Source organism: Branchiostoma lanceolatum, chromosome 5 (genome assembly GCF_035083965.1).
Source record: "Branchiostoma lanceolatum isolate klBraLanc5 chromosome 5, klBraLanc5.hap2, whole genome shotgun sequence".
Taxonomy (NCBI): Eukaryota; Metazoa; Chordata; class Leptocardii; order Amphioxiformes; family Branchiostomatidae; genus Branchiostoma; species Branchiostoma lanceolatum.
This window is the reverse complement of record NC_089726.1, coordinates 7,368,516-7,394,984: the sequence shown is the minus strand read 5'-3', so window position 1 is coordinate 7,394,984 and position 26,469 is coordinate 7,368,516. Positions and strand designations below refer to the sequence as shown.

Below are 26,469 nucleotides of genomic sequence, written 5' to 3'. Positions count from 1 at the left end.
ATCATCTGAAACTCACGGTGCAAGTAGTACACAGTCTCCTGGCTCCCTGGAATCGAACCTGGGCCGCCAGCTCAGGAACCCAATGCATTTACCACTAGGCTAAAAGGTCCGGACCAGTTAGACTGGTCAGTGGTTCTTGAACCACACTGTTACACTTCATAAAAATACATTTCTATTATAGATGACATTGTTACTGTGTCTTATAATGACATGTACCTTCCCCAGGAGTGGTTGACCCGGTGATAGAGGAGCACTTCCGGCGCAGTCTGGGGAAGGACTACAAAGTCGAGGAGCCACCCGCAGAACCCCCCCGCGCCGCCTCCACGCCTCCCGTGGACCCCAACAACGTCTCCATCACCGGCTCCGTGGATGATCACTTCGCCAAGGCGCTCGGCGACACATGGACGAAAATTAAAGCTCGTAAAGAGTCTGTGAGCAGTAATAAATCAAGTCCGCCCCCCTCCCCACACCTTCCTGCTAGCCATTCCACTCAGCCGTTACTTTCCACATAGAGTCACACCTAGAGTAACTACATGTGATGTAGATAGAGTTAGGATGAGTTTGACACACTGGACTGGCTTTGTATTGTTTTCCTTCACTTGACTGATCCCAAAGCCATGCCCCCTGTTCAATTTTGTCAAAAACAGCGCTTGCTGGACAAAAATGGCTGCCGCCGCTAGGCTGTCAACAATGCGGACTGACCTAGCTTTAGCTCAACAAAGAAGACGTCCTTTTTCTTCGGCCCATTCTGTGAGGACTTAACGGTCCCATAAAAGCTAAACTGAAGTCAGTCGGTATGATCAACAATGTGGTGGTGGCCATTTCTGTCCCACTTGCGCTGTTTTTGACGCAGGTGGCCGAAATAGAACAGAGGGTTCTATCTGTTCGCTTTGGCGTTCGACATGATCGGTCTACTTGATTTTCCTGTTGTTGTGTATTATTGCTGTCCTTTGTCAGCTGAAAGCTGTTCTGGACATTCCAACTGTTGTATCCTCTTAGCTGTGCTTGAGGAGGGTCCGAGTGCAAGCCATTCGACCCGAGATCTTTTTATGAAAAAGAATCCAGTATTTACTGTACCCAGCTTTGACAAGTAAAGGAAGATAGCGTAAAAGAAGAAAAAAAGAGAGAATATTCAGAAAAGGCTGATTATACCGTAAATATCCTTCTGTCATATTTTCTCTACTATTATTATAACATTCCTGTAATTGTGTCTGCTCTGCTGTATCACCCATAGCTCTGTAATTACGCTGGACGTATCCTTCTACCCAACATGTACAGCGAGACTGGCTCTGTCATTTCAAAGAATGGTATCTATCGCTGTAAAGCTCTGTGGGCTCTATATCCAGTACCTGTCACACATAGTCACAGGGTTTTTGACGTGTTTTGAGGCGTTTTTGCCCGGGCTGTCTAGTTTGTCCCGTTTTCTTTGAGTCCGCTGGCAAACTCCAGTACCGGCCGGCGGATTCTCGTCTGGCCGGCGGACGTAAAACAAAACGAAATAGAAAGCCTGACAAAAATGCCTAAAACACGAGCCAGAGCCAAACGTCTGCTTGGAGAATACTGGCTAAGGCCCACGGAGCTATGGGATGGATACCAGGCTAATGCACAAAACCTTCGTACATGTATTAGACTTTGAAACCACCTTTCTTTGCACACTGTAATTTCCAAGGTAGGAAGACTTGGCTTTTATCATCCAGTGGATGTAATTGATTCTGAAATCTGAAGACTCTTTTTTTTATGTTCCACACAAGATACTGTACAGTACTGTCAGATACATGGCATCTTTTGGACCTTGCAGTACTGCTCCTTGCAGATTAAATCAAAACTGCAGCCAGTCGTAATTACTGTAATCTTCTCTTGGAAACTATATCTATTAACAGATGTGCATACGATTATGGTATATGTTTGCGTATACACCAGTGTATAAGCACTTTAGATTGTACTTAGAACTGCACAGAAATCTATACAGAATTGCTACAGATGGATTACGTATACCAATATTTGTGTAAAAAGAATATAGAAGAGCTATTTTTGTAGATTGCACCTAACAAAGGCTTCCTGCTTGCATTCCAGCTAAATGTAGTGACATATCAAGTAGCTGAATGTTTTAGCAGTCCTAGAAAGTGCCTCTGACTTAACGCTAGTGCTCTGCTTTGACAAAACATTCAATCAATAGTTATGTGCATCACCTTACAAGGGCTAGAATCAAATGTTTCAATTAGGATCATTATTTACATGCCAAGACTAGAATTTGTATTTTTTATGTTGAAGTATAAGTAAGCACAGGAATGCCAATCCTAGAGCAAGCATTGTGGAAGGTTGCTATATTATGTATGAACAGAATTTCTCAGTGTGACGTCACAATGTACCTGTACATGTATAGCTTAAATGTTCATGTTTGTTTTCTGCAATTGTCTATCTTAAAAAAACGTAATAAGTATTCTAAAGCTTTATCTGTAGTCTGGAAATATTGAAATGAGTTTGTTTTCCAGCAGTGTTTTTTTAAGTGCCTACCCATGATACCTAGCTAGAAGCTAGAGTACATTGGGTAAAGAAAATCTTTTTCTGTAAAGTAGTGGCGTTGCCTGTAAGGGGGTCTTCTAATTTCATTTTGTACATCTGGACAAGACAAGCCAAGGCAAAATACATTCCTGTTCCTAGCCTTTCAAACATGTTATTGTTGAAGGAACACTTGTGACAGTCTCTAGTTTGTGCAAAAACAACATGCAGTGAAAGTTGGGTGTTAACCTGTGCCTTAACGTGTTTCACATGATGCCACTGTTCAACTGTGTTTCAAAGCACTCGCTGTTGGAATTTTTCATGCCAAACACTAAGTTTCCATGTTTCCATAATGACTATATACGTGCACTTAATATTTTGTGTACCGGTTTATTACCATATCAAGTGTGGATTAACCAAGTCTTGGTGGTAACCGTAGTTACCCAATTTGAAAGCAACCTTTAGAAAAGAGGGTACTTGAAATGATTAGTTTTGTTATAAGTAACTACAACCATGGCTTGTAGATTAGAATGAACTGTTTTCTAAGGTTGATGCAGTTCTTATGGTTAACACTTGTGTGATACCAGCATTTTGGTCATGCTAGAAACTCCAGTGAGAGACTTTTTTCCACATCTCTGTTGACGCCAAGTGTGTTTGTGTATGCAAAGCCTGATATCATATTGTTGCCGTTTCACAAACACAAAATGAGAGAAGTATTATATTTAGAAAAAGTTCACTTGTTCCAATGTTTGAAGATTGGAAGCATGTTTTCATTATAAGCTTGCTGCAATGCATGAATAAATTGTACAGATTATTGGAATGACACTCAACTGCATGTCTCGCTCGTTTGTGTGCACAATTACTGCAATTCACAGTTTTAGATGCATCTAACATACATGAATAAGAATACACATCTAGATATAGATAACTAACATCAAATATTAACATCCTTTCATTAGATGTAGTATAATTTTGGAGCCAACATTAGTATAGGACAGAAACATTGACCTTTTTTTAACACTAGCTAGTTCCCCTTGTCTTAATCTAACTCCTCATACATTAATACATTTGTCTTAGTTTTGCAATATAAAGTAAATATTAACCAGACTTGGAAAAGTAGAAAAGCATGAATTCCCTTTTGTGCCTCTTTAGAAAAGTATCAGCTCAGCTTCTAGTGTCTGTAAGCTTTGTACTTCTGAAAAGGTTTCATACCACAATGAAGTACATTTACTTTTTCTGCATGTCTATTTTTCTGTTTTTTTGTCTATGTTTTCAAACATCTTGTTTTGTAGCAAGTCCCCCATTTTCATTTTGAATAACTCTTGCCCACTGGTATGGTGCAGAAGAGGTATGATAAGGAACTTCCTCTATACTATATTGACAGTAACTCGTATAATTTAGCCTTACGATTACTAACCAAATGTATCTCTTTATATCAATGTATATATACATATCTAAAAACTGTTCCGATTCCAAAATTAGTTGAGCACCTAAGCACAGTACCTAGAAGGAATGTAACATCTGCTTGGATTATCAGTATGTGTTCTTTTCTTATTATTGCACTGTTGAACAGTGTTTACTTCTTGGTACCATGCTTTATGGAATATCAGTCTTTTGTATTTCTATTCCCTGGAAATAGCAGTCTATGTATCGTACAGTAAGACTAACTTGTACATTCCTCGCTTTCCTACTATTGATGACAAGATCTGTGATTTTGATATTGTCTTTTTCCCAACTTCTATGTTATGTTATAAACGGTTATATCTACATCATGTCTTCATCGTCACTCAATTCCCAGATCTGAAAAAGAAAGATGAAAATTAAGTGACATATTTTAGTGACAAATTCAAATGTAAGTGCCTGAAAACGTACACCAAAAGTAAATCATTTTTGTTCACATTTTCTAGAAGGATAACATCCAAAAGTCAAGAAGACTGTAGGGAATGTTTTATTGTCAAAAAGTCATTGGCATGTTCCGCTAAATCAACGTGACATTTCAATCACAAGTGTGACTTGTAGCAATCATGAAAGATTGTTGCTTATGGGGGGCATACATTGAACATGTACACCCCATTCATGCATACACTATTTGAAAGGAAACACCTTACAAAGCCTTAAAATTGAAACACATGGGGCGAGTAGTAGTATTATGGTCAGGTTCTCCTGACTCCTGAACCTGGGCTACCAGCGCACAAACGCAATGCACTTACCACTAGGCTAAACGGTCCGGACCAGTTAGACTGATCAGTTTATTGGAACTCGAACCATACTGTAACATAATCAACCATTTTTCATTCCTGTACAATGTTTGCCATTCTCCGTTCTACAATGGTTGCCAAAACTGTCCACAAGGTAGTGACCAATGGAGAAGAGACAATGCATAGCTGAGCAATGTTGGATATCAGACTATGGGAGACACAAGGTTGCAGCAGTGCCCCCTACCTCTGCCTCCTGTGTCTCCAGGTGCAGCTGGGTCAGGCCCGTCAGGTTCTCCAGGTACGAGCTCGGAGAGTTGAAGGCCTCCAGCAGGAAGTCAAAACCATCAGTCTCATACTTCTCTAGGACCTGAGGAAAGATTACAACATTTTCATTCTCAGAATTGGTTATATATACAGCACAAAGGTAGAACCAGCAGTCTCATACTATTAAGAACCTTGGCACTAAGACAACAGAGCCTCCTAGCTACAAATTTACAAACTGCAGATGGCCAAACATTTTGTTCCCTTGTCTCTTCCTTATTATCCATTACTCTGAGAAGTGATTGGGTAGATGAGATTGGGCCAAACTAAAACAGGTTTCCAGGGCACATTTTTACAAAACAAAACAAAACAAAAATAAAAATCCAAACAGGTGTCATCTGGAACAAAATTTGAATTGATACATGTACCAAGGAAGTAAAGCTCTACAATGTTACATTCAGTGAAATTTTTAAAGAATATCAGGAAATGTTAAGACTATGAAACACCCTTACCAGTTCAGAACAGGCTGTACACCTGTCGAACCTGATGCTGGCAGGCAGCACAGTGTGGAACCTGGACAGGAACCCTCGCAACTGGGGAAACATTGGTGGTCAGTTGAGCGTTTAAAAAAACCCAAGACATTTTCCTGGTGCACGATTGTCTATTTGTTACCGGGTCCCGCATTAATTCTAAGTCCAAGTTAAAATGATTCAGGGTCCCGACCGGGCCCAAAAATAACCCGGCAGCCACATGGTGTCCTACGGGGCCACGTTGGGGTCATGTCCGAAAGTGAAAAAAAACAGTCCATCAACTACTCAGCATAGGCTCCTTCGCAGGCTTCCTATTCACTATAACGGCGGCGTAATATTGGTGGGGGGGTGGGGGGTGGGTCAAGGTTCTCTAATGCCGGCAAGGGAGTTGTGTAGCCAAGGGAGTTGTGTAGCCGAGGGACGACCGCCGTCATATCCAGCCTGCGGCGGTCGTCCCTCGGCTACACAACTCCCTTTATAGCCTACTTTAGTAACTGACACTCATGTCAAACCTTCAGTGGCTGTTTTTCATCATATGTTTTAGAAATAAATGTGGTACATGTATGTCTACCATGCATTGTGCTTACCTGATGTGGCACCAGGCCCAGAGGGGAGGTGTAGTCAGCTGAGAAATGGTCGTCCTTACCAAGAGTGTCTGCAGAGGCATGGCCACTGGTGGGGGGAAGAACACACTTAAAACTTCAGGATACAACTGTCAAAATGATAGCCATGCATGAGGTATCATATGTACATTTGTATAGTGTTCCTGTGCTGGATAGTTTTGTGACAGCTTGAAAAATCAACTTAGGGGACAGCCCTATGTTCCAACACTCATTTTGACAGCCTATGTTAAGGTTACTGTAACAGTTAAGATTTGGGGGATCAGAACATAGGGATGTCGGAAGAAAAAGGTAACCGAAGTAAAGCTGCAGGGATAGAACAAATTCTACCTTCGATTCCCTGCAAATGGAGAGATCCAATGTCTATTACATCAACAGAAACAGAGACCCTTACCCGTCTGGATGCTGCAGTACAGACACCAGCAGCTCCACAGCCATGGCTGCCGCCACCATGGAGATCCCAGGTCGGGTCACCGTGCACTGCTGGTCCAGGGTTCGATCCCTGGTGGACTGGACAAAAGAAGACCAAACCCATCACAACTAGTAGTATGGTCAGGGTTTTGAAATCTTTCTTTTTAATATTGAAAAAATCTTTGGACTTCTATAACTCAGTGCAGAGTATATCTGTAGTATACCTGTTAGGATATGTAACAATCTATAACTCATATTGAACAGCAATACATATATAATGCTTGGTGATATATTTTTCATAAACTTGCTGTGAATTTGTCATTGCTCAAGCCTTCAAACTTTTCATATTTACTTTTCATTCAATACATAAACCCTATTCATACACAGGGCTCAATGCATAGACATATGCAGAACAGAGTGCGTGTGAAGCTGAGAAAAACAACAAACTCTGAAATGATATGGTCTGGATTTGTAAATCTCTCATTTAATACTAAAGATAAGCTAAGGATGAATCCAGCTTACATTCCCAGGTGCCACCACATCATTACAGAAGTAGCACCCCAGCATGTGACCTGGGATGACCCTTCCCATGGTGCTGTGCATTGGCGCCGTCTCCGTGCTGCTGCCTCCCTCGGCCTGGTCTGACAGGGGGCGCTTCAGCCCGTGCCTGCACACCATGTACGTGTCAAAGCCAAGCGCTGCATTGATCACAAGCTGTCAAAGGGGAACAAAAGGTTCAGCAATGAAAGGACCAAAGTAAAAGTTGCCGACAATTATATCAGACAATGGTGATGATCCACAGAACCAACTGTACCAAATGTTTCTATCGCTTCTAACTTCAGCGATTGCTAAGGTTTGGAAATGTACTACACAATCAATAGCAATAGGAAACCCCTCTTCTTTATCTGTATCCAGTAGATCCTTTCATCTCAAATTACCAGTCTGCCAATTCCAGACCAATAGGACAGTTAGCCTGGGTGCCATCCTCTGTAGTAACCACTGGCTCAATCTTTTTGCTTGCCGAGGCTAGCAAGTTAATAGATTGAGCCAGCGGTTACTATGGGGGATGGCACCCAGGCCATAGGACTGTTGGACGTACAAAACATTGGACATGTCAAATTGCCTATCTCACGACCCCTGACCTTCCTCCTGCTGGCGGCCATGACGGTTGGTAACCACCTGCTCTCCCTGGTGTCCATCAGCAGGAATACTGCATCATGGGATTGCAGCAGCTCCTCCAGCTTCTGCACATCCTGCCTGGTCTGGGAGACGGCCTCGTCTGGGGAGTGAGAAAATAGATGACATACAAAGATGACATACTAATTTGCTAACAGGGAGGGGTTAACTAATCAATCTCAAAACATTTTACAGATTCATGGCACAATTCTTGTGCCTGACCTTTTTCGTCCCAAGCCTAAGGTAACCTAATTGTAATATATCGTTCCACAGGACTGCTCACCTGATGTGCCTACCGGATGGCCAGGCATGGGGATGGACAGAGTCACAGCTGTGGCATTCTGTTGGTACAAAGAAAGTCAGTAAGCCTATGTAACATTTTAGCCTGTCCTCTGGAACATCACAATAAAACGTTTGTACATGTAACGTGCAGGAAAAAAATCTATACCAATTTTTAACATATCCTGGAGAAACAGTTGAAGATGATGAGATTGGGGTGAAAAACAGCATTATGGCCTCACCACTCCAGGGAATATCCTCTTCAGTTTCTCGGCAGCTGCCTCAGCCTTGGACCTGCCTCCCTGCAGACAGTCCTCGAACTCAAACAGAGACTGGCGGACAGGGTTGGAGAACGACACCTTCGCGTTGTCCACCAGGGTGATGGTGCGGACTCCCCACCCCTGCAGCGGGGAACAACGATTATTTATATATTAGACTGCCCATTATTGTAAGTTGTTGTTCACCTTGTAATGCTTAGTGGCACATAAGTCAAGAAGTTTCCTTGCTGTTTCTGTAGCAGGGTATATTTTACAAATGTACAGGGAGTGGTTAACTGGTAGCTAGCCCTTCCTCTTTAACGTGCTCGAGGCACCTCCTCAAACACGGGACCCACATTTTACGTCCCTTCTGACAGATGTCCTGTCCCAGGATTTCAACAGGCGTCTCCCCATGTTGGTTTTCTATTTCGCATATTTTGTGTGTCATCAAGCTAAACAGAGTTTAAAATGCATTGGGAATGGACTGATTAACTGCCCTGGTCACACAAAATACAGTTTCAATCATAACAGTAAGTATCTGTACATGTATCTACCTAGCTGGTATAACCGCCCTTCGGCGTAACAGTCACCAGCTTCGCAGGCACGCGGCAAGGCAGCAGCTGATTATATTGCAATGAATGACCGGTCACGTCTAGCCTTCGCATATCTAAGTGCATGTAAGTTGTTTATCTAATGAGGATGCCTCTGCATTACTTGACGGTCATGAGTTCCACTCTACGATAGTTCTAGGAAAATATGCATAAGTCCAGCTATAAAAACAGCAAAATACTTTAGCCTACTTGGGTTTACCTACCAGTAGACACCTGGCTACGTTACATCCCAGCGTTCCTGACCCCAGTAACAGACATCTGCAGCTGCCGATCTTGTCCAGGTCCAGCGAGGGCAGCAGTCTCCACCGCATCAACTTCAGGTTCAAGTCCACTGCGGACTCTGCTAGCCTGTATGGTGGAAACATATATATATCTTGTAGATCCATGTATTCTACAATGGTGCCAATGACAATTACAAACAAATCTGATTCAGTAAAAAATACATGAATGGAAGGACTACTATAAAAGGAGAAATGTTGATGGGAATTTAATTTCGCGGTAGGGAGAATATGGAGTGTTTGTGGTGGTTTTAAGTTTGCATTTACAACTGCGAGCAAGCTTTTACTGTAAAAAAGGAGCTGTTTGCGGTGGTTTTATGTTCGCAGTGAAGATGTCACTGTGAAAAACGCGAACATTTCCCATTTACAGTATGTTACGCATTTGAAACTTTATCTGTGTTGGTCAATCCTACGTTTTACGGCATACATGTAGTTTTCCCAATGGTCGTAATGCTCTACAAAGCTGAATGATTAACCCCTCACCTTGCAGGGTCCATACTGGCACTCAGGTTAACCATCCTGGGGCCGAGCTTGCCTTTTTGATTCTTCTCCCAACCGACACACTTTGGACACTCTGTCATAGAAATGGAAAAAAAGTATTTCTTTATGCCACTAATCTTTCCCTACTTTCTGCCCCAGACTTTTAAGTAAATGCACTGAATTAATGAATATACAACAGGCATTTTGGTACTATGTACTGCATAGCTCAACTGTTGAGAAGCTCCTCTTATATGTATATTTACAACAATTTTGCTTTACATTTTGCAATAAAATCTAAACCCATAAGAAGCTTTCATGCTTTTTTCATACATTGTACATGTCAAAGATGCCCCCTACCTGTTAGACTCTGTACTGCAGCCATGTTGACCTGCAACAGTAGACTGTGAGAAGAGTCTCTCACTCCTTCCCTCACTCGGTCTCGGAAACACAGAATCTCTAGTTCATCTATTCTGTCACTCCTATAAAGAGAAAAGGCTGTGGGGTAAATCTTCTGTCGGGTGCAGGTTTTAGCAAAAGTTTCTGTTCATTGCAAGAAAAATCTACTTCCATAGATGATATGCATATTCACAAAAGATATATATAGTATTGGAACCTTGTGTACATTCATCATTTTGTCTGGCAAAAATTGAAGGAGTAGCATAAATATAATGATTATAGTCATTACAATAAGAATAAGATCTCAGTTCGCATATCCTCACCAGTTGTAAGCCACCAGTGCCAGTAGGTTTCTGAGGGGCCAGCCGGGATGTTTGTCCAGAGTACAGGGGTCACAGAACCCAACTGTCACCTGTAATATAAGGGAGTAATGGAGATATTCACACATACATTGAGCAGGTTTATACTCTGTCATCCTTTTGTTAGGTGTATACTATAAAATCTATGTTTGGGACCGCACCATAAGCAGTGACACCTAGCTGCAGTGCTCATTGCCCCGAAGATGACAGACGGTCATTGAAACGTCTGCTCTTATCATTTCCTTGGTTGTGAATCTAAAACTCTGTTATTCAGTCATTCCCCAACCTGAAGAAACTACGGGTATTCACGGATATAAAATCTGTCTTTATCTGGAATTGAAATAAGCTTGGAAAAAGTACAACAGTATGTAGAATATGTTCTGAAAAAAGCATAATTTGTAGCTACGTTTTAGATAGACAGGAAAATATGTGAAAAGAAACAGACCTTTCTCTGGGTGCCAAAGAAAGTGTCCCAGTCCCTGAGGTTTCCCACCGTGACCTCATCACCTTCTCTCTTCACCAGGAAGAATCCAACCTGCTGCCCTCCCTCACACAGGGAGTCATAGGACTGCTGTAAGCTGAAGATCTGGGGTACAGAATACAATTTTAATAGCCTTGAATATTGTGGGCACATGCACCATTGCCTCCATGACCAAGGGCATTAATTGATCACTAGAAAGGCATTCAAACCACTCCATGAATATGTGCAAAACACTGCTTGGAGATAAGTAATAAAGTCTCAAAGTAAAAAGTAACAATATGTTGTGTTCTTTCCCTCATTGAAAAGACAGATAAATGCAAATATAAGTTAAAGGAAATCACCTTACCAGTGTACCAATTTTGTAAGACCTTATGTTCCAATCCAAATCTTTGCACTCACCTGTTTTTCTGAAAATGCTGTCTTGATTGTGACAGGTTCTGTTGCCATGGTAACGTTGTCAGGGTGACACAGAGCAGGAAAGGCAAACCAGTAGTAGTAATAATACTTCTTCAGGTCCTGTAGAATTCAGATAATGTTAAAATGTCAATACCCTGTAAAAGGTACTGCAATCGATCGTAAGTTATCAAAACCCACTTAAAGTTTATACTTGTTTTGAAGTTGCATCTATTGTAAAAGACTATGTGTAGGAACTGAAAGGATGTGGGGGAGTTTAAGGATGATAATGGATCTTAGCTCTATCACAAATCAAACAACCATTGGATACTCACAGCAAAAGTAAGCAGTAGAAACCTAGTCAGTAGGGAAGGGTTCTGTAGAGCTGCTCCACTGGTGATGTCTTCCCAGATCTAAAGGGTACAGGACACAATGATTATATGAACTGAAAGCTGTCTGTGTCATGCAAACCACAACACAAAGTAACACTTTATTCTAAAGCATAGTACAGTATAACACAAAACAGCACAATATATTACCACACAACACATCACAATGCAGTAAATTTCAAACCTTTAATTCCATTTGAAGCTGGTGTGTTACATGCACAGAATGGTGGTTATACTGGCTATATAGATACAGATACATTTGTATTGTCTCTGTCATTGTCAGCAGGACTAGCCCTTTGACACAGGCTAGTTGGGCAGCCCTGGCTGTGGATCCTGAACGCTCAGAACAGCCAAACCAATAAACGAAATAACAGTACAGCAAATCATAATACCTTCTGTGCTGCACTGTCTATCAGAGCCTTCTTGTCAGATTCCTTGAAGGCCTCCATGGTGTTCATGTTATGCAGGGTCCCATACGACAAGCAACATCTTGGAGGTGACTTGTAGCTTCTAATAACAAAACAATTCGGATGTTTGTTTTTACAAAGTTATTGTACGTGGCCATAAAATGAGCATAAGTAACAATATTTTAAGTAAAGTTATGCCTTATTTTATGTACTTTTCTTTACAAAAAGCCCTGGTTTTACATGGCACACCGTATAATCATAACTTATATATCCATGATTGATACATGCATAATGAGACTAATTGAGACTTTGATAGGAATAAAAACTCACTCATCGAAAGCGTTAAACTCCAGACTCATCCTGCAGGGCAGACCTGGGGCATCACCTGTCATAGTGGAAAAATACAGTAAAAGTCTACATCAACATCTACATCAGTGATACCCTCCAAATAACCCCATTAGGATAAAATTATGTGGGGAGTTGAGGTCCCGGGCTAGGGCAGGCAGGCCTCTAGCCGTGGTGACTAACGAAGGGAGTTTTTGCTTGATATTACATACACTTTCCCTTCTTAGTCGTGGGGCAGTACAGAATTTGACTTCTACTCGAGCGACGCCGGCCTTCAAACTTGCACGCCGGGTCCGATTCTTGTTCTCCCTGAACTCCCAACGCCCTTACCTGCGACGGCGGGCACTTTAGCGACGCCGGAACCCCCATGTTAATCCACAACAGGGCTTGATGCGGCAGAAGTCAATGAAAAACAACATCAGGTCCGCCATTTTTGGTCTGAATATAGAAGGAGAGGAGCGTCATCGCTACGTCGTCGCTTGTACAGCCTGATTGGTCAAGCCCAGTCATGTGAGTAAACGCACCAATCAGGCTGTACAAGCGATGACGTAGCGGTGACGCTCCTCTCCTTCTATATTCAGACCAAAAATGGCGGACCCGATGTTGTTTTTCATTGACTTCTGCCGCATCAAGCCCTGTTGTGGATTAACATGGGGGTTCCGGCGTCGCTAAAGTGCCCTCCGTCGCAGGTAAGGGCGTTGGGAGTTCAGGGAGAACAAGAATCGGACCCGGCGTGCAAGTTTGAAGGCCGGCGTCGCTCGAGTAGAAGTCAAATTCTGTACTGCCCCACGACTAAGAAGGGAAAGTGTATGTAATATCAAGCAAAAACTCCCTTCGTTAGTCGCCACGGCTAGCAGGCCTCTAGCCTGGCACGGAATGACTCAACAGTGGGAGCTATCACAACTGTGCCAGGCAGCGCAGCGCAGTCTCAAGCAAGAGATAGCCCTGCAACAGTGCCGCGCCTAACTCTATCGGCATGTGACGTACCCATCAACTTAAGGTTATGTTTACCAAGGAGATATTTTAAACCTCCTGGTGTTTACCACAAAAAAAAGGAATTCCTTACCTGTCAAAGTGCAAAAATACACCTAGATTGTAATCAATAAAAAATAAAGAATAAGATCTGCCTGGCCTTCAAGAAGATTATCTCATGACTCTACTGGTATGTGACGCACCCACCAACCTAAGGTTATGTTTACCAAGGAGGCATTTCAATCCTCCTTGTGTCTACTAAATGGACTTGAACCCTAGAACCTTACGTACCGTTATAGTAGAAGCCATGGATGGGTCTGGGTTGATCGTCTAGTTTGTAGACTTCCAGCTTGTTCTGGGTAAGTTTGTGCCAGAAGCCGGCGTCCAGCGCGCTACCGAAGGGGGCGAACTGGAGCGGGATGGGGGAGGCGTTACCCTCGGACATACTGACACTTGGGGAGGGGGGCGTAGTCCGGCTTGGTGGTCGGTAAAAAACGGAATTTGTAGCTCGGTTGTCGTATGACAACTCCACTTCTACTCCCGACGGCTTCGTAGAGACCTTCAACGTCCAGCTGAACCTGAAAACCAGTCAGAACTGGCGATATCGTGCGATAAAACGTCTTTTTTCTCTCGTAGACACAGGAAGATGTTGTCGTCTTGTGATGACAGGTGAAGGTGCAAAGGTCAAGAATTGAGGGACAGTTCATTATGTATAGCACAGGGTATATACATATCATCCAATAACAATATCCAGATACAGATCAGGCTTCATTAATCTATAAGATTATATTCTATATTGGAGATATGTAAATCTAGAATTTGTGTCTCATATGTTCAAAAATACACGATTCTTTGACTTTTGAGTATTTCCTCCGTCATTATCGGTTTGTCCCTGTTTAGTGATTGGTTCCGCTCATGACCCGAGGCGACACCGCCAACATGGCTGCACAATTTGAAACTCTCTTTGTTTTAGAGCAAGTTTGAACACGTCCTGCTGCCTGACGCTCAAGAAATACCTGCAGGAGGCGTTACACGAGAACTCAGCATACATTCCTCCAATGCGGTGACCTTTCTTTCACGAATATTAGCGAAAATGCGGAGTTTTTCAGTGCAGGGCCTGATATTTTTGTGTGAGCTGGTTTTGCCAGCTGTTGTTTTGGCGACGACGCTTAGCTTCGAGGTGAATTCAGGAGATGCGGAGAAGGGTAGAACTCAGCTAGCAGAGATTAGGAAGAGAAGTGGAGACCCAAGATACGGGAAATGTTGGACCACGGCACTGGCGAGGGTAGAAAGCGGCTGCAAACGGCTCACAGATGACGAACAGAGTCGGATGGCCATAGCTTTTGCGAACTGTCATCTTGCGAAGTCAGGCAGGAGAGATTATCAGTGCAAACCTGGACAGACCATACAGGAGTGCACGCAGGACATGGATGACTTGGCTTTCTCAACTTATACAGAATTCTTCACGCATACGCAAAATATCTGCTTCTTTTTGCAAAACCAGGTAAGAAGATGAAGATGGCGTCCCTTTTATTGTAATTATGCTGAAACTGAAAGCTGATTGGCTATTGGAGATAATTGCTTTTGTTGAGTGAAAGTGTTGACACGTTTAGTTGACATAAAGGTGTGAAAAATAGCTGTTTGTTTGAATGTTCACAGATGCTTTGTGTTTTAAACAAAGGGTTTAAGTTTGCATAAATTGTGTAATACTAATACTAATGGGCTACTACACAAGTAATTGTTTCATCAACAGAGGAGCCATGGTAACAGAATTTTTTGCAATGTTTGTTTGCAGCATTTTGCAAACAATAAGTTAGATCTATTGTGACAAGTACGGGATACACTGTACTGACTGTACTATCCAATCTTACTGTTAATATTATTCAATGTTTTATTCATTAAAAGAAAGCCTTCGCAGCACTCAGCTGAGCACTGAATTGTGGTTTCTGTACATTTCCGCCTTCATTTACACACATATTTACATAAGTTACATTGGACTTTACACATTACACGTGATAATACAACTTGATAATGATAACTTATCCATTTCTCTTTCAGGTGTGGCAAGAAAGCACAGAAAGAACTGTCTCAATGTTAGCTGACAACTCAGACAAGGTGGCTCAGAAGCTGGAGGTAAGAAAATATGTTGTAAACTAAAATTTGCATTGTGACACTCAGATTCAGTCAGAAAGTTTTATGTAGACAATAGAGAGATTGAGAAGTAGGCCTAGGTTTATGAAGTTGTAGAGAATGTAAGGTTACTTCCACACTTACAGTATTACTCAACAACATATGTATACTTTTTCTCCTCAGGTGACAGCAGAGATGCAGGAGATGGTCATAGCTCGACAGAATGCCTCTCTTAAGAAGCAGGAAGACATCTTAAGACACGAGGAAGCCTTGAGGGAAACTCTGAAGAGTTCCACGCAGAACGTCCAAGCAGCCTTTGATCAGATGAGGCAGTCAGCCAGGGAGCAAAAGGCTCTATTTGGGGAGGTGAAAAAAACAAACACACATTGCAAAGACAATAAAAGAAGCAGGCTTGTAAAAATTTAGAGCTTAAGAATGCTTAAAACTAATAATGACATACTACACAGAGGTTGGAAATACATGTTTCTATCTGTAACCTTCAAGTGGCAAAAAATGATCGAAAAATATTGCATAATATAAAAAAAAAAACATGGGAATTTGTAGGCTGAAGGATTCAGGCTTGGTATTACGAATCACCTATTGTAGGTAACAGAATATTATATAAACTGCGCTCAAGACAAGGATGTTTCTGATTCTTCAGCAGGGCAAGAAATTCACCAAAAAATTTAGGTGCACAGAAATAATTTTGGGTGCACAACCTCAGATAAAGTACAGTAACAGCAAAATGGAACTACAAACCCTACTGCTGTATCTTATTAAGAACATCAATCAGTAATTCTAATGCTAACTTTAAAACTTTAAACAAGTAATACATGAAACAGAGAACAATAAATGTTATATTGTTTTAAATGATAGTGATACTTAGATTTAAAGAATATTCTGTATACTACTTGTGTACAATAGTACCTCTACAGTCTCCCCTATAGCATTCAAAAATATCTAGATGCACTGGTGCACCCAGTCAAAATTAGGTGCACAGCTCCAATTTTGGGTGAACAAAGGTGCACAATGCACATGCATCCAGGATTTCCTACCCTGTACAGAGTTCTAAACCTTGGCCTGCATGATAGTTATTGATACAGAAATTCTACATGTACAACCCAGTTTGTACACAAGGCTCATGTACCTTTTTTCTTCCTCCTCAGGTATTTGGCAGGATTGAAGACCTCCAGGCCATGGTGCTGGGAGAGTTTACAGGGTTCTACACCTTAGTCTTCATCACTCTGTCTGCCATCATCATCTACATGTTAACCTCCACACCCCGCACCAGCAGTGCACGCTTCTGGATGTTCCTCATCCTGCTGCTGAACGCTGGAATGGAGAGACTCATCGCTAACCGTACTGTATTGGAGACCGACGGGCCAAATGCTACTGTAGGCTACAGTTGTTTTTGAGATAGCACTTTGCACAGTTTTGAAAATAACCTCCATTAACATTAATCCATCGAGTTACATAAATCTACCACTTGAAAGACAGTGGGTTTGAGAGATTTCAACTTTTATGTAAACTTTGAGTTATCATAAGTATTCCACACATTATCTCAAACGGTATTCCCTTGTTTCCCTGACCCCCTAGGAGCTTGTGTACGAGCGTCTCTGGTTTTGCCGTAAGTTCTTCTGCATGGTTGCCATGACAGTGCTGGCTGTGTGCAGTTACAGGTACAGGCTGAGCTTTTTCTACATACTGGTGCTACAAATCATCATCTTCTTTGTAATTACAGTCAAACCTGCCTAGGCGACCACCTCTTCAACGCGACCACCTGGCCATGGCGACCGCTTTTTCTTGGTCCCGAAAAATTTCACCATAGGCATAAGCATTAAGCGGCCTGCTCAAGGCGACCACCCGTCCAAAGCAAGTTGGGACCGCACAGAGTACAATCCCTGCCCATGGCGACCGTTTTCTAGCGTGTGGTGGCATCGGATTTTGCTGTCGGATTTCGCGAAAATGTTTTTAAGACCTTGACGGACAAAAATATATGAATAGCATCGATTCCTCCATTAAGTGTTTTGATAAACCGTTCCCACTATAAACATTCACATCACACCTCGACCCGGAAACATGTTATGATTATTGAGTGGAATCCTCTTCATGGCGACCACCTGTCCATCGCGACCGTTTTTGCTTGGTGCCCTGGGTGGTCGCCTTGGGCAGGTTTGACTGTATGCCGTAATAGTTCAGACTATGAAATGCCAGTGTTCATATGTATTTTTAGTCCATGATGCTATACTAGTAATAAGCCAAAATATTGAAAAGTTTACTTGTCAAAATATACAGCAATTATTATTACATTACTTCATTTACAGACTTGTTATAATACATATATACCTGAAGGGTACTGAAATGAAAATATTTTAAACTTTTAAGTTGACAATGAGACGTGTGGCAAATAGTGGTTAGTGTAGTCAAGTCAAGTCAAAGCCTTTATTTTCTGTACTGTACAATGTCTTTTATCACTGTCTTGATAATGGTAGATCTTTATTGATTCTAATTTTTTGTTGTTTCAGGTATAAAGACTACAACAAAATCAACAATGACCTTCTTTTGAAGATAGAACAGCAGAACCAACAGCTCCAAAGTGCTCTCTGCAAAATACGTGGGTCTCTTTGCTACTTTCCTTTCAGTTTTCATTTCATAGATGTCTTCTTTAGTCCCCAAAATAGTTTTAGCTTAACTTTTGTGCTTTGAAAGTTTGTTTCTGATACTTGGTGCATGTGCACCTTTTTGCACCCAAAATGGCACTCCCGTCACAGCATGTAATTTTTGACACACCTTGATATTTTTGTACGCTATAGGGTACACTAGTGTACAGAATATTCTTGAAATCTTAAGTGTCAGAAAAAGCAATATATCCATTGTTGTACTTTTTTTGATGTATTACTTGACTTAATCTTTGAAGATAGGTATAGATTTACAGATTGAAGTTCCTTCAGACATGCAGTAGCATTGAATTTTGTAGTTATGTTTTGCAGACATTCTACTTTTCTACTTTAACGCCGAGTATCCAAAATTCTTCTGTGTGCCTAATTTTTTTCCCAAAAATTGAATCACATCCCTGCTCACATGTTTTTGTTATTGTCCCACCCCCATCCCAACAGAGACGAGTCCCCTGGGTATGTTTGCAGGAGGGGGAGATGGTAAGGATACTGTGGATGCCGGGGAGATAGACTTTGGTGAGGGGTGCTTTCCTTCCTTCTGACTGCAGTGTGTCTTTTGCATTCATCTTGCACTCATAAAGAATCAAAGTACATGTATTGTGTGTTGTGCCTTTTCCTTCAACATAGTTCCTTAAGTTCTTGCACACATAAACAATCCAAATGCACATGTTGTGTGTTGTGTCTTTACCTTCAACATAGTAAAGTTCTCATGTGGATGCACAATCCAATGCAAATCACTGGCTGTATGTTTGTAGTGTTAACCTTAACTGTTGCTTAACTGTTAACAATCCTTGCTTGCACACGTAAACAATCCAAGTGCACATGTTATGTGTTGTGTCTTTACCTTCAACTTAGCTCCTTAAGTTCTCATGTGGATGCACAATCAAATGCAAATCACTTGCTCTATGTTTGTAGTGTTAACCTTAACTGTTGCTACACTGGTACATTGGTACACAGCTCTGTAGCTCATGTCAACAGCTTATGTGATTCTCCGTTCTTTTATCTTTTTCTGTAGGGGTTTTGGTACTTGTTCCCAATGATTAAACAAATTACGGTACTTAAAGTAAATAAAGTAACTTCTGTTGCTATCTAATTACAAATAGGAGGTAGAATACAGTTCATTTGTTTGTTGTGTGCTTGTGTCAAAGTGTGATGTTGTTATCAAACATACGTACCCTTAGCAAACCCCTAAGGTAGACTTTAAAGGTGACACTCTAATCTCTATGTACAGACATGTCAGATGCAGATGATGACACCTTCCATGGCTCTGATGATAGTGACTCTGATGATGGTGAATCCAGGGCTACAAGCAACAGTCGTAGGACTAGTAGAGCAGGTAAGAACATTGCTCTAAGAACTCTTCAAGAAAATTCGAAAGCCTGCTGCAAGGAATCTTCAAGATTCTGTTTCCAGTGTCTCAATGTTGTATTAACTCTTTTATAGACCATACATATATGTAATAGTCATTATGTACTTAGAATATTGTTATTGATGATCTTTGGCTATGTGTGTTGAACAGCCAAACCAATGAATATATGTTGTTTATCACCTCAATAATCTGTAAGTTTTCCTCATAAGTACTCCAGCTGCTGCTATGCCATGTGCCTACAAAGCCTTTGTGTTTCACTGCAGTCATACTGGCTATACATATACACTGTCAGATACAGTTGTATGTCACCTTGAACGGGGACATCTAGCGATGCCAACACGGGGAACAATGGGTTCTTCTTCTCCACTCAGCCCTGTCCTCCAACAGTGAGCAAAGTTCTGCTGTAGTGATGTCACTGGCCCCAGCATCCCTTTTCAAGTTGTTGATGTAGGTTATGTGTTGTCTGCCCGTTGACATTTGTATGTCACAGTAATGTGTAATTTTCCCCCTTAGGTACCCCGGTTGTGAATATTGCCACAGGACTGTTTACACCAATCCATGCCGACCAGGCTGATGTGGCCACAGTGAAGCCAGAGGACTTCCAAACCCCCGACAGGCCCCCAAGCAGAAACAGTGAGGACAGTGCAAGTAGGTTAAAGTCATCATCATCATCATTATTCTTCCGGATTTACTCCGGTGAGATACGATCAATAAAGTTTTCCAGTACGATCTGTCCTTCATGGCGGTTTAAGTCATTGATATAGAACTTTAAAATGTTTGTTGAATGAAGGTTGACAATACTTGGTTCAGAATGATCCTGTCAATGATGAAAAATAGTCTTATTGACAGGAAGAACAGAAATAACTTGAGATTGGTTAACAACCATTCACAGAGTCAGTGCAAGAACTCAGTCAGTAGAGTTATCACAGTCTGTGGGTTATATATATCCATTTTTTATCATTCTAGATAATTGATCTTTTTCAGGAATGTCAGTAAGTCTTATTTTTGCACCATTTTACATGATTATCCTCAGGGTTAGGGTGGACAGGATTAAGAGCAGTTATTATCAAAGGAACATCCTGTCAATACCTTCAGCCTTCCAAGAATGGAGTTATCATAAGTTGACAGTGGCTGATGCTGTTGCATTAGTTTTGCACTACTTTCTTGTTCTGTTGCTGTGAAAATAAACACAAGGGAATGTTGACAACTGTTCCAGTTGGATCAGGCCCAGAGCCGGAGCCTGGTCCCTCCTCCCCCTCCGTACGCCGCAGGATGGGCCGACCCAAGGGGAGCAGGAACTACAGGGAGAGTACACCCAGCATAGAGGACAGGGTGGGTGGAACCAATGCACGTTTTACAACCATTTGGTACTTTTTGAAAAAGTGTGAAAACATGGAAATTTCAGTTTTGTTCTTTGATTCATTTTGACATTTGCTGATGTAATGAATGTGTCAAAAATACTACAGGAGAGTTATGTAGTCTTGCTAAACTGAGATGCCTTTAATAGAAAAAAACTCATTTTGTACCTCATGGCGTTTTTTTACATTATGACTATCACTGCAGTGACATACAACTATCAAGATTTTGTCAGAAAGTTTTCCTTTGTGTAAATTGGAGAACAAGCTCTCTCTGGACTATAACACAAGTACAGTAAACTGTCAGTAGACTGGGATCCTGCACCTCTAACACTGAGCCCTGCCTATGCCTCTTGCTCCACAGCTTCCATTGTAGATAAGGTCACACTGACTTGATTATATAGATGACATCTGTGTGCTCATCGGTTTTCTGTGTGTTCAGTCATTTGTTCAACCTTCCTGAACACTTCAATTTCTTAATGAAGGCAATTTCTTTTTAGCCCAACTATTTTTTTCACATGCTTGCATCAGTTTTGGTTTGCCCAGAAGATCCATATGATGAAATCAGTGTGGCCTAAGTTTCAAACAAAATGCATCATTTCTCCAGGTTGTCAGCCCCGGAGGTCGATACAACCTCCGCACCAGGAGGACCCCCCAGCCCAACAACCCCCTCACCACGCAGGAGTCCCCCCGGAGCTTTGCGCGGAAGGTGCACACGCTCGCCCGCATCGCCAGACACAACAGCCATGTGCTGCGGATGACTCATGATGACGATGACGAACCCGTTGGCGTGGCGCCCAAGTTCTTCTCATCAGATGAAGATGACTGAAGTGTACCTATCTATATCAACCCTATAATATCAGTATGAAATGTCATGACTAGATCAAAGTTGAGCTGTGATTTCCAACACAACAAAATTTGACTTACCCAAATTTTTGACTGATCAACTTTACGTCAATCAAAAATGTAGGTAAATAAATTGTTCTGTGTTGGGAATTACAGTTCTACTTCGATCCAGAATGACTAACACAGATGAACTTGGTAGTTAACATAGTACAGAGTTAAAACTTTGTTCCAACACACAAAATTAATGCCTCAAAGTGTTGGAACAAAGTTCTAACTCTGTACTACACGACCCTATGATATTTTTGCTGGGGAATTCTTTTTTTAATAACCAAAGTCTTCACTCTATATTAATACATTCAAGCAGTTCTTTGAGGATTTTGCAGTTTTGTTGTAAGAAGTTGTGTTGCATGGGAGATTCAATGTCTCTCTTCTAACAAATACTGTTAAGTTTTATTCTTGTATTTCTGTCTTCATGTTGTGCCATGTACTGTTCCTGGTAGTGCTAACAACTTCAATCATTCCATTATGAAAAGTCCAATGGTAAGGTGTAACTTCTCTTCTAAAAAGTTGAAGAATCTGAATTTCAAAACATTAGGAGAAAAACAAACATGTGGGCATCTGCTGTGACATTTTGCAAGTCTTATTTATTGTTTCCCTGTCATTTCAAGACGTTGGAGTGGAATTTTGCCCCTCTCCTACCCAGTGCCTTGTACATATCAACTCAAACACATTCTGTGGATATTCTGACTCAGTAGTGCCTGTATATGCTATTAGTGAACTGACATTACTTTATCTTTTGAGACTATTTATTGGGCTTTTCAATACATGTTTCTGTCTTCTTTCCTTACAAATGTGCAATCTAGTTTGTAAGTGCCTAAATGGGTCCAACATTTGTTTACAAACACCTTCACACAAGTAGAAATTAGACTTTCTGAAATAAGAAATTGAGCTGCCCTGGCAGGTGCTTTAACCCCCTTATCCCCATACAGGGAGGAAAACTTCTCTTGAATTGAGTGCATTTTTGGTAATTTCTTGTGGTGATTGGGTGCAAGTTTTTATTTAAATTTCTTTGGCGAAGTGGTCCCAGAAAAGAGTGGATATCAAAAACCAGAACTTCATTTTAAGATCACAGTGCTTAAATGTTATGTCTTTTATATAATCAAGATCACTGCCAAGTAGATTTGTACTTACATCTTTTAATAGTAGTTTTAAAATATTTGTTGATAAGGTGGATACTGGTATTTAGTGTGTATTTTGCATTTTATTTTGTAGATGAAGAAAGTAGTTCCAACATTGTGCTCATGTACATGTAGCTGTGCATGTTTCTTTGTACACTGTTCTATTTGATCATTTTACATGTAAATAGAACTTGTGCCTTGTATCACCTATAGTTTATCAGCATTTTGTAGATATCTTTTAAATGTCCAATTTTGACATTGATTCAACATTTTCCACTTTTCATGGGATTGTATTGCAATTGTTGAGTAGGTGAAATTAGAACGTTAATTCTAAGCATTTCAAGCTACTTGTGCGTCTGCTGCTATATCACACTGCAGTATTCTTTACACTATGGAGTTATGACAAATAATACGTTCTGACCAATTTAGTCATTATGTTCACTGGTTCTTTTATATGCTTGTTTTTATTGTGATGGTGGAAATAAATCATATGTTTCATGATGTTTTGTTTCATAATGTGATGTTTTCTTACTCACTTTAAAGAACTTTACATTTCAATCCATATTGACTGGGTCTTTAAACCCCTTTCCATGCCCCCATTATATAACAGTTCATGCACCAGTCTATATAATCCTGTAAAGGGTGTGTGCAAGGTCACAAGTTGCCTTTTTTGGGCTCTTACCATGGGAATATTTCTCCGACGCTTGGATTGGCTACAATATGGACCGTAGCTTACTGCCCTCTAGGTACCCCTTAAGTCCTAAGGATTAACATTGACCGTGGGCTGGAACTCGGAGCTCTGTTTTACTTGGTGGACCTGTCAGCACTCCTGGCAAGCCTTCCCAGATGTCATCACGCTCACATGTTTATCACACGACTGGCAAGGCTCCAAAACACAATTCCTGGTCCATGAGCTAACTTCTGGAAGGCTCTGGAAGGGTTTTGTCGCCGTCAGAAACATGAATATTCATATACCACTCCTAGCACTGAGTAAGGAGGTTAAATATACGTATATCTGGCCTCCTTGCACTGAGATAGCAAATATGGGGATTTTATATCACCCTGATATCCAAACCTATCATATCTGCCGAGTATCTTTCATCTATTTGCGAAGCGTACGAAAGAGACTCGGCAGCTATGGTAGTTTTGGATATCAGGCTACTCTTATACCCCCTTGTGTAGCCTCCATTACTCAGCAGATTCGTTTTGTAGCGTAGGCAGAAGTTTATTTCTTTAACCGAGAGTGACACTGCAAAACAATCTCTGTCAGTATCAGTTTGTCAGGGTTGCTTGCACACACAAGAAGACGGAGCTCCTGCTTTTTATGCAAGATGGAAAAGCTCGTGGCTTTCGTGATTTTCTCCTGTGCGGTCTCGGTCACTCAGGGTCAGGTTTTCAACTGGGGCAAATGTCCCGACGTCCCGGTCAAGTTTAACTTCTCCGTGGAGGCGTACCTGGGACGCTGGTTCGAGATCGCCCGATTTCCGACCATCTTCGAGAAAGGTCTGAAGTGCGTCCAGGCCAACTACTCTCTTCTTGAAGACAGCACCATACAGGTAGAATGTCTCATTTTTTGTCGCATTTTTCGGGAAATGGATGGAAAATCACATGCAAATTTTTGCGAATTGAAATGTAAATCTTTGCTAGAGCGTTTTTCAGTCCACTGGCAGTGATTGCGTAACAGGTTACTGTGTGAGGGCTGGGTAATTCTAACAGTCTTCGGGGGGGGGGGGGGGTGTCGACTGTAAGATACATTTATGCTCCAAGCAGAGGTTTCGGTCGGGGGGCTAGCTCCCCGATCGAAACCGGGAAAATCTATGCGAAGAGAGAAATATTCTACTGTAAGAAAAGTAAGCGTTACGCGTTTGCCATGGATGTGACTTAATAATCTATAAAGTTTGATTTCTTTCATTTGCAGCATATTGTAGTTTGAACCTTTTGTTTAACTCACCAAGAAAGCTGCTACCACACACTAAGCATTTGTAAAAGGTTCAACGCTGTATACTTCTTTAACCATGGCTCTTCTATATATTTTCGTAACCCATAGGTATTGAACCAAGGCGAGAAGAAGTGTTGCGGAGACAAGACTAAGGCAGTTGGAGTAGCCTGGGCCCCGGACCCCGCGGAACCGGCCAAGCTTAAGGTCCGGTTCAGCCGTTTCATGCCAGCAGGCCCGTACTGGGTACTGAACACAGACTACAATCAGTACTCCGTGGTGTGGTCCTGTGTCAACCTGTTCTGGGGCGTGGCCAGGTTAGAACTGACCTGGATTCTGGGGAGGGAACGCACGTTGGGTGAGTAGCCGACTAAAGGAGAGAACAGACTAAAGCCCCCCTCTCACTGGACCCGCGGAACGCTGGCGGCGTCGCTGCGTCCTAAACTAGAATTGTGTTACCCTTGACTTTATAATGGGAATATCATTCAAAACGTACAAGTATGACCAAAAAGACAACAAAACACATAAAGCTTAAAAAGATTATTTTTTGTCGATGAAATTCATTGAATGCTTTGTCAATTCGATCGGCCACAGCGACGCCGCCAGCGTGCCGCGGGTGTGAGAGGGGGGCTTTAGCCTGGAATCCGGCCTTGTCAGTTCTAGTGCGCTTCTAGCATCGCTACCCAGCCTTACACATTGGGAACTCAAATATATCGGCGAGTCCACCAACATTACATATCCAGATTCTCCAAATTTTGCCGCACTTTCTCTTGCCGTACAAAAAGGATTTTCTTGCTTTGGATTTTGTCAATTAATCATTGTGCGTGCCAAATACACGAGCCATACAAGTCAATGTTGCCTTTCTCAGTGCGATACTTCAAAGGATTCGAAATTCTGTCTGTGGTACAGCTTTTGAAGATGGTAGACATGTACAGCCTCTATTTTTAGGCTCTTTATTTTCTCAGATCGTCAACTTTCATGACGTTAATTTGGTTCTATTCCGATCCGTTTTGAATATTGTGAAGGTATATCAAATAGTGTGTGCGATCTCTTCTCTACAGACGAATACCTGCTGAGGGACATCGTGTACGAGCTGACCAAGTTGAAGATCGATGCAGTCAAGTTCAAGTGGACGGACCAGAACAACTGTGACGGGACCAACACCACCGTCCCCACCCCGCTGGATCATGACCCTTCCAGCAACGTGGTGTCCGAGGACGATCAGGAAAGCTACTGGATCCATCCTAAAATATTTTAGTTCAATCATCAAGCATGCTTCTGTTCTTGACAGAAGAGTCACATGTAAATGCCACTTGACAAAAACGAAGATCTTTCGTCTAAAATGTTTCGGACGATGTCCATCGTCGTCCTTCCTCTGTGCAAGGACTCTTTGTCACTGATGTGTCTGAAATGGAAGCACTTAGTTCGTATCCAGTTGTAGCTACTCCGTCTATTTGTTGACAGTAATGGTCAGCTATGGTTTACCGTTTGCTCCGGGATTTACACCCAATCCTACGAAGCATGATAATATAGTATGTAATACTAGTACGTACATATGATAATTCAATACAGATTGCTTCATCAATAAAGCTCAAGATAGATAATCAACTTTTACACTTTTCTTCTTCCGTGACGTGA

The 26,469-nt window shown here is 41.6% G+C and overlaps 4 protein-coding genes across 5 annotated transcripts in view; 3 read left to right on the top strand and 1 right to left on the bottom strand.

Annotated features, from left to right (window-relative positions):
- Positions 1 to 3,329, top strand: part of LOC136434743 (transcription cofactor vestigial-like protein 4) — a 36,125-nt gene extending 32,796 nt beyond the window's left edge. The window contains exon 5 of the mRNA XM_066427784.1: positions 226 to 3,329. Coding sequence (XP_066283881.1) covers positions 226 to 512 — 287 coding nt within the window. The 3' untranslated portion in view covers positions 513 to 3,329. The remainder of the gene's footprint in view (positions 1 to 225) is intronic.
- Positions 3,216 to 14,158, bottom strand: LOC136434740 (ubiquitin-like modifier-activating enzyme ATG7). The gene is made up of 19 exons (XM_066427777.1): positions 13,634 to 14,158; positions 12,356 to 12,410; positions 12,011 to 12,128; positions 11,565 to 11,642; positions 11,236 to 11,352; positions 10,801 to 10,941; positions 10,320 to 10,408; positions 9,958 to 10,079; positions 9,604 to 9,694; positions 9,046 to 9,190; positions 8,217 to 8,375; positions 7,979 to 8,036; positions 7,662 to 7,798; positions 7,042 to 7,233; positions 6,503 to 6,618; positions 6,076 to 6,160; positions 5,471 to 5,551; positions 4,942 to 5,064; positions 3,216 to 4,299 (listed from the first exon to the last, which is right to left on the bottom strand). Exons 1-19 carry the CDS (start codon positions 13,785 to 13,787, stop codon positions 4,264 to 4,266), a joined length of 2,097 nt encoding a protein of 698 aa, XP_066283874.1. The 5' UTR covers positions 13,788 to 14,158; the 3' UTR covers positions 3,216 to 4,263.
- Positions 14,159 to 14,269: 111 nt separating this feature from the next.
- On the top strand, positions 14,270 to 23,396 carry LOC136434741 (uncharacterized). 2 transcript variants are annotated; one of them, XM_066427779.1, is made up of 11 exons: positions 14,270 to 14,846; positions 15,401 to 15,475; positions 15,656 to 15,838; positions 16,639 to 16,866; positions 17,069 to 17,151; positions 17,998 to 18,086; positions 18,589 to 18,627; positions 19,379 to 19,483; positions 20,030 to 20,164; positions 20,733 to 20,848; positions 21,479 to 23,396. In XM_066427779.1, the coding sequence occupies exons 1-11, from the start codon at positions 14,436 to 14,438 to the stop codon at positions 21,698 to 21,700; spliced, it is 1,686 nt and encodes a 561-aa protein (XP_066283876.1). In that variant the 5' UTR covers positions 14,270 to 14,435; the 3' UTR covers positions 21,701 to 23,396. The 2 variants fall into 2 exon arrangements, with proteins under 2 accessions (XP_066283876.1, XP_066283875.1); XM_066427778.1 differs by having other exon boundaries at positions 14,271 to 14,846; positions 18,589 to 18,663.
- Positions 23,397 to 24,088: 692 nt separating this feature from the next.
- LOC136434744 (apolipoprotein D-like) lies at positions 24,089 to 26,439 on the top strand. The gene is made up of 3 exons (XM_066427785.1): positions 24,089 to 24,451; positions 24,943 to 25,189; positions 25,893 to 26,439. The coding sequence occupies exons 1-3, from the start codon at positions 24,227 to 24,229 to the stop codon at positions 26,087 to 26,089; spliced, it is 669 nt and encodes a 222-aa protein (XP_066283882.1). The 5' UTR covers positions 24,089 to 24,226; the 3' UTR covers positions 26,090 to 26,439.
- Positions 26,440 to 26,469: the final 30 nt, after the last annotated feature.

What these genes read in the sequence shown, in the direction of transcription:
- LOC136434740 (XM_066427777.1), bottom strand. Translation starts at nt 13,787, where the DNA reads ATGTCCGAGGGTAACGCCTCCCCCATCCCGCTCCAGTTCGCCCCCTTC. An exon ending in TGGCCGCCAGCAGGAGGAAG is followed by an intron (nt 7,234 to 7,661) that starts GTCAGGGGTCGT and finishes CCCCTTTGACAG; the next exon opens with CTTGTGATCAATGCAGCGCT. An exon ending in TGGAGACACAGGAGGCAGAG is followed by an intron (nt 4,300 to 4,941) that starts GTAGGGGGCACT and finishes TTTCTTTTTCAG; the next exon opens with ATCTGGGAATTGAGTGACGA.
- LOC136434744 (XM_066427785.1), top strand. Translation starts at nt 24,227, where the DNA reads ATGGAAAAGCTCGTGGCTTTCGTGATTTTCTCCTGTGCGGTCTCGGTC. An exon ending in TTGAAGACAGCACCATACAG is followed by an intron (nt 24,452 to 24,942) that starts GTAGAATGTCTC and finishes CGTAACCCATAG; the next exon opens with GTATTGAACCAAGGCGAGAA. An exon ending in GGGGAGGGAACGCACGTTGG is followed by an intron (nt 25,190 to 25,892) that starts GTGAGTAGCCGA and finishes TCTTCTCTACAG; the next exon opens with ACGAATACCTGCTGAGGGAC.
- LOC136434741 (XM_066427778.1), top strand. Translation starts at nt 14,436, where the DNA reads ATGCGGAGTTTTTCAGTGCAGGGCCTGATATTTTTGTGTGAGCTGGTT. An exon ending in TGCCGGGGAGATAGACTTTG is followed by an intron (nt 18,664 to 19,378) that starts GTGAGGGGTGCT and finishes CTCTATGTACAG; the next exon opens with ACATGTCAGATGCAGATGAT. An exon ending in TCGTAGGACTAGTAGAGCAG is followed by an intron (nt 19,484 to 20,029) that starts GTAAGAACATTG and finishes TTTCCCCCTTAG; the next exon opens with GTACCCCGGTTGTGAATATT.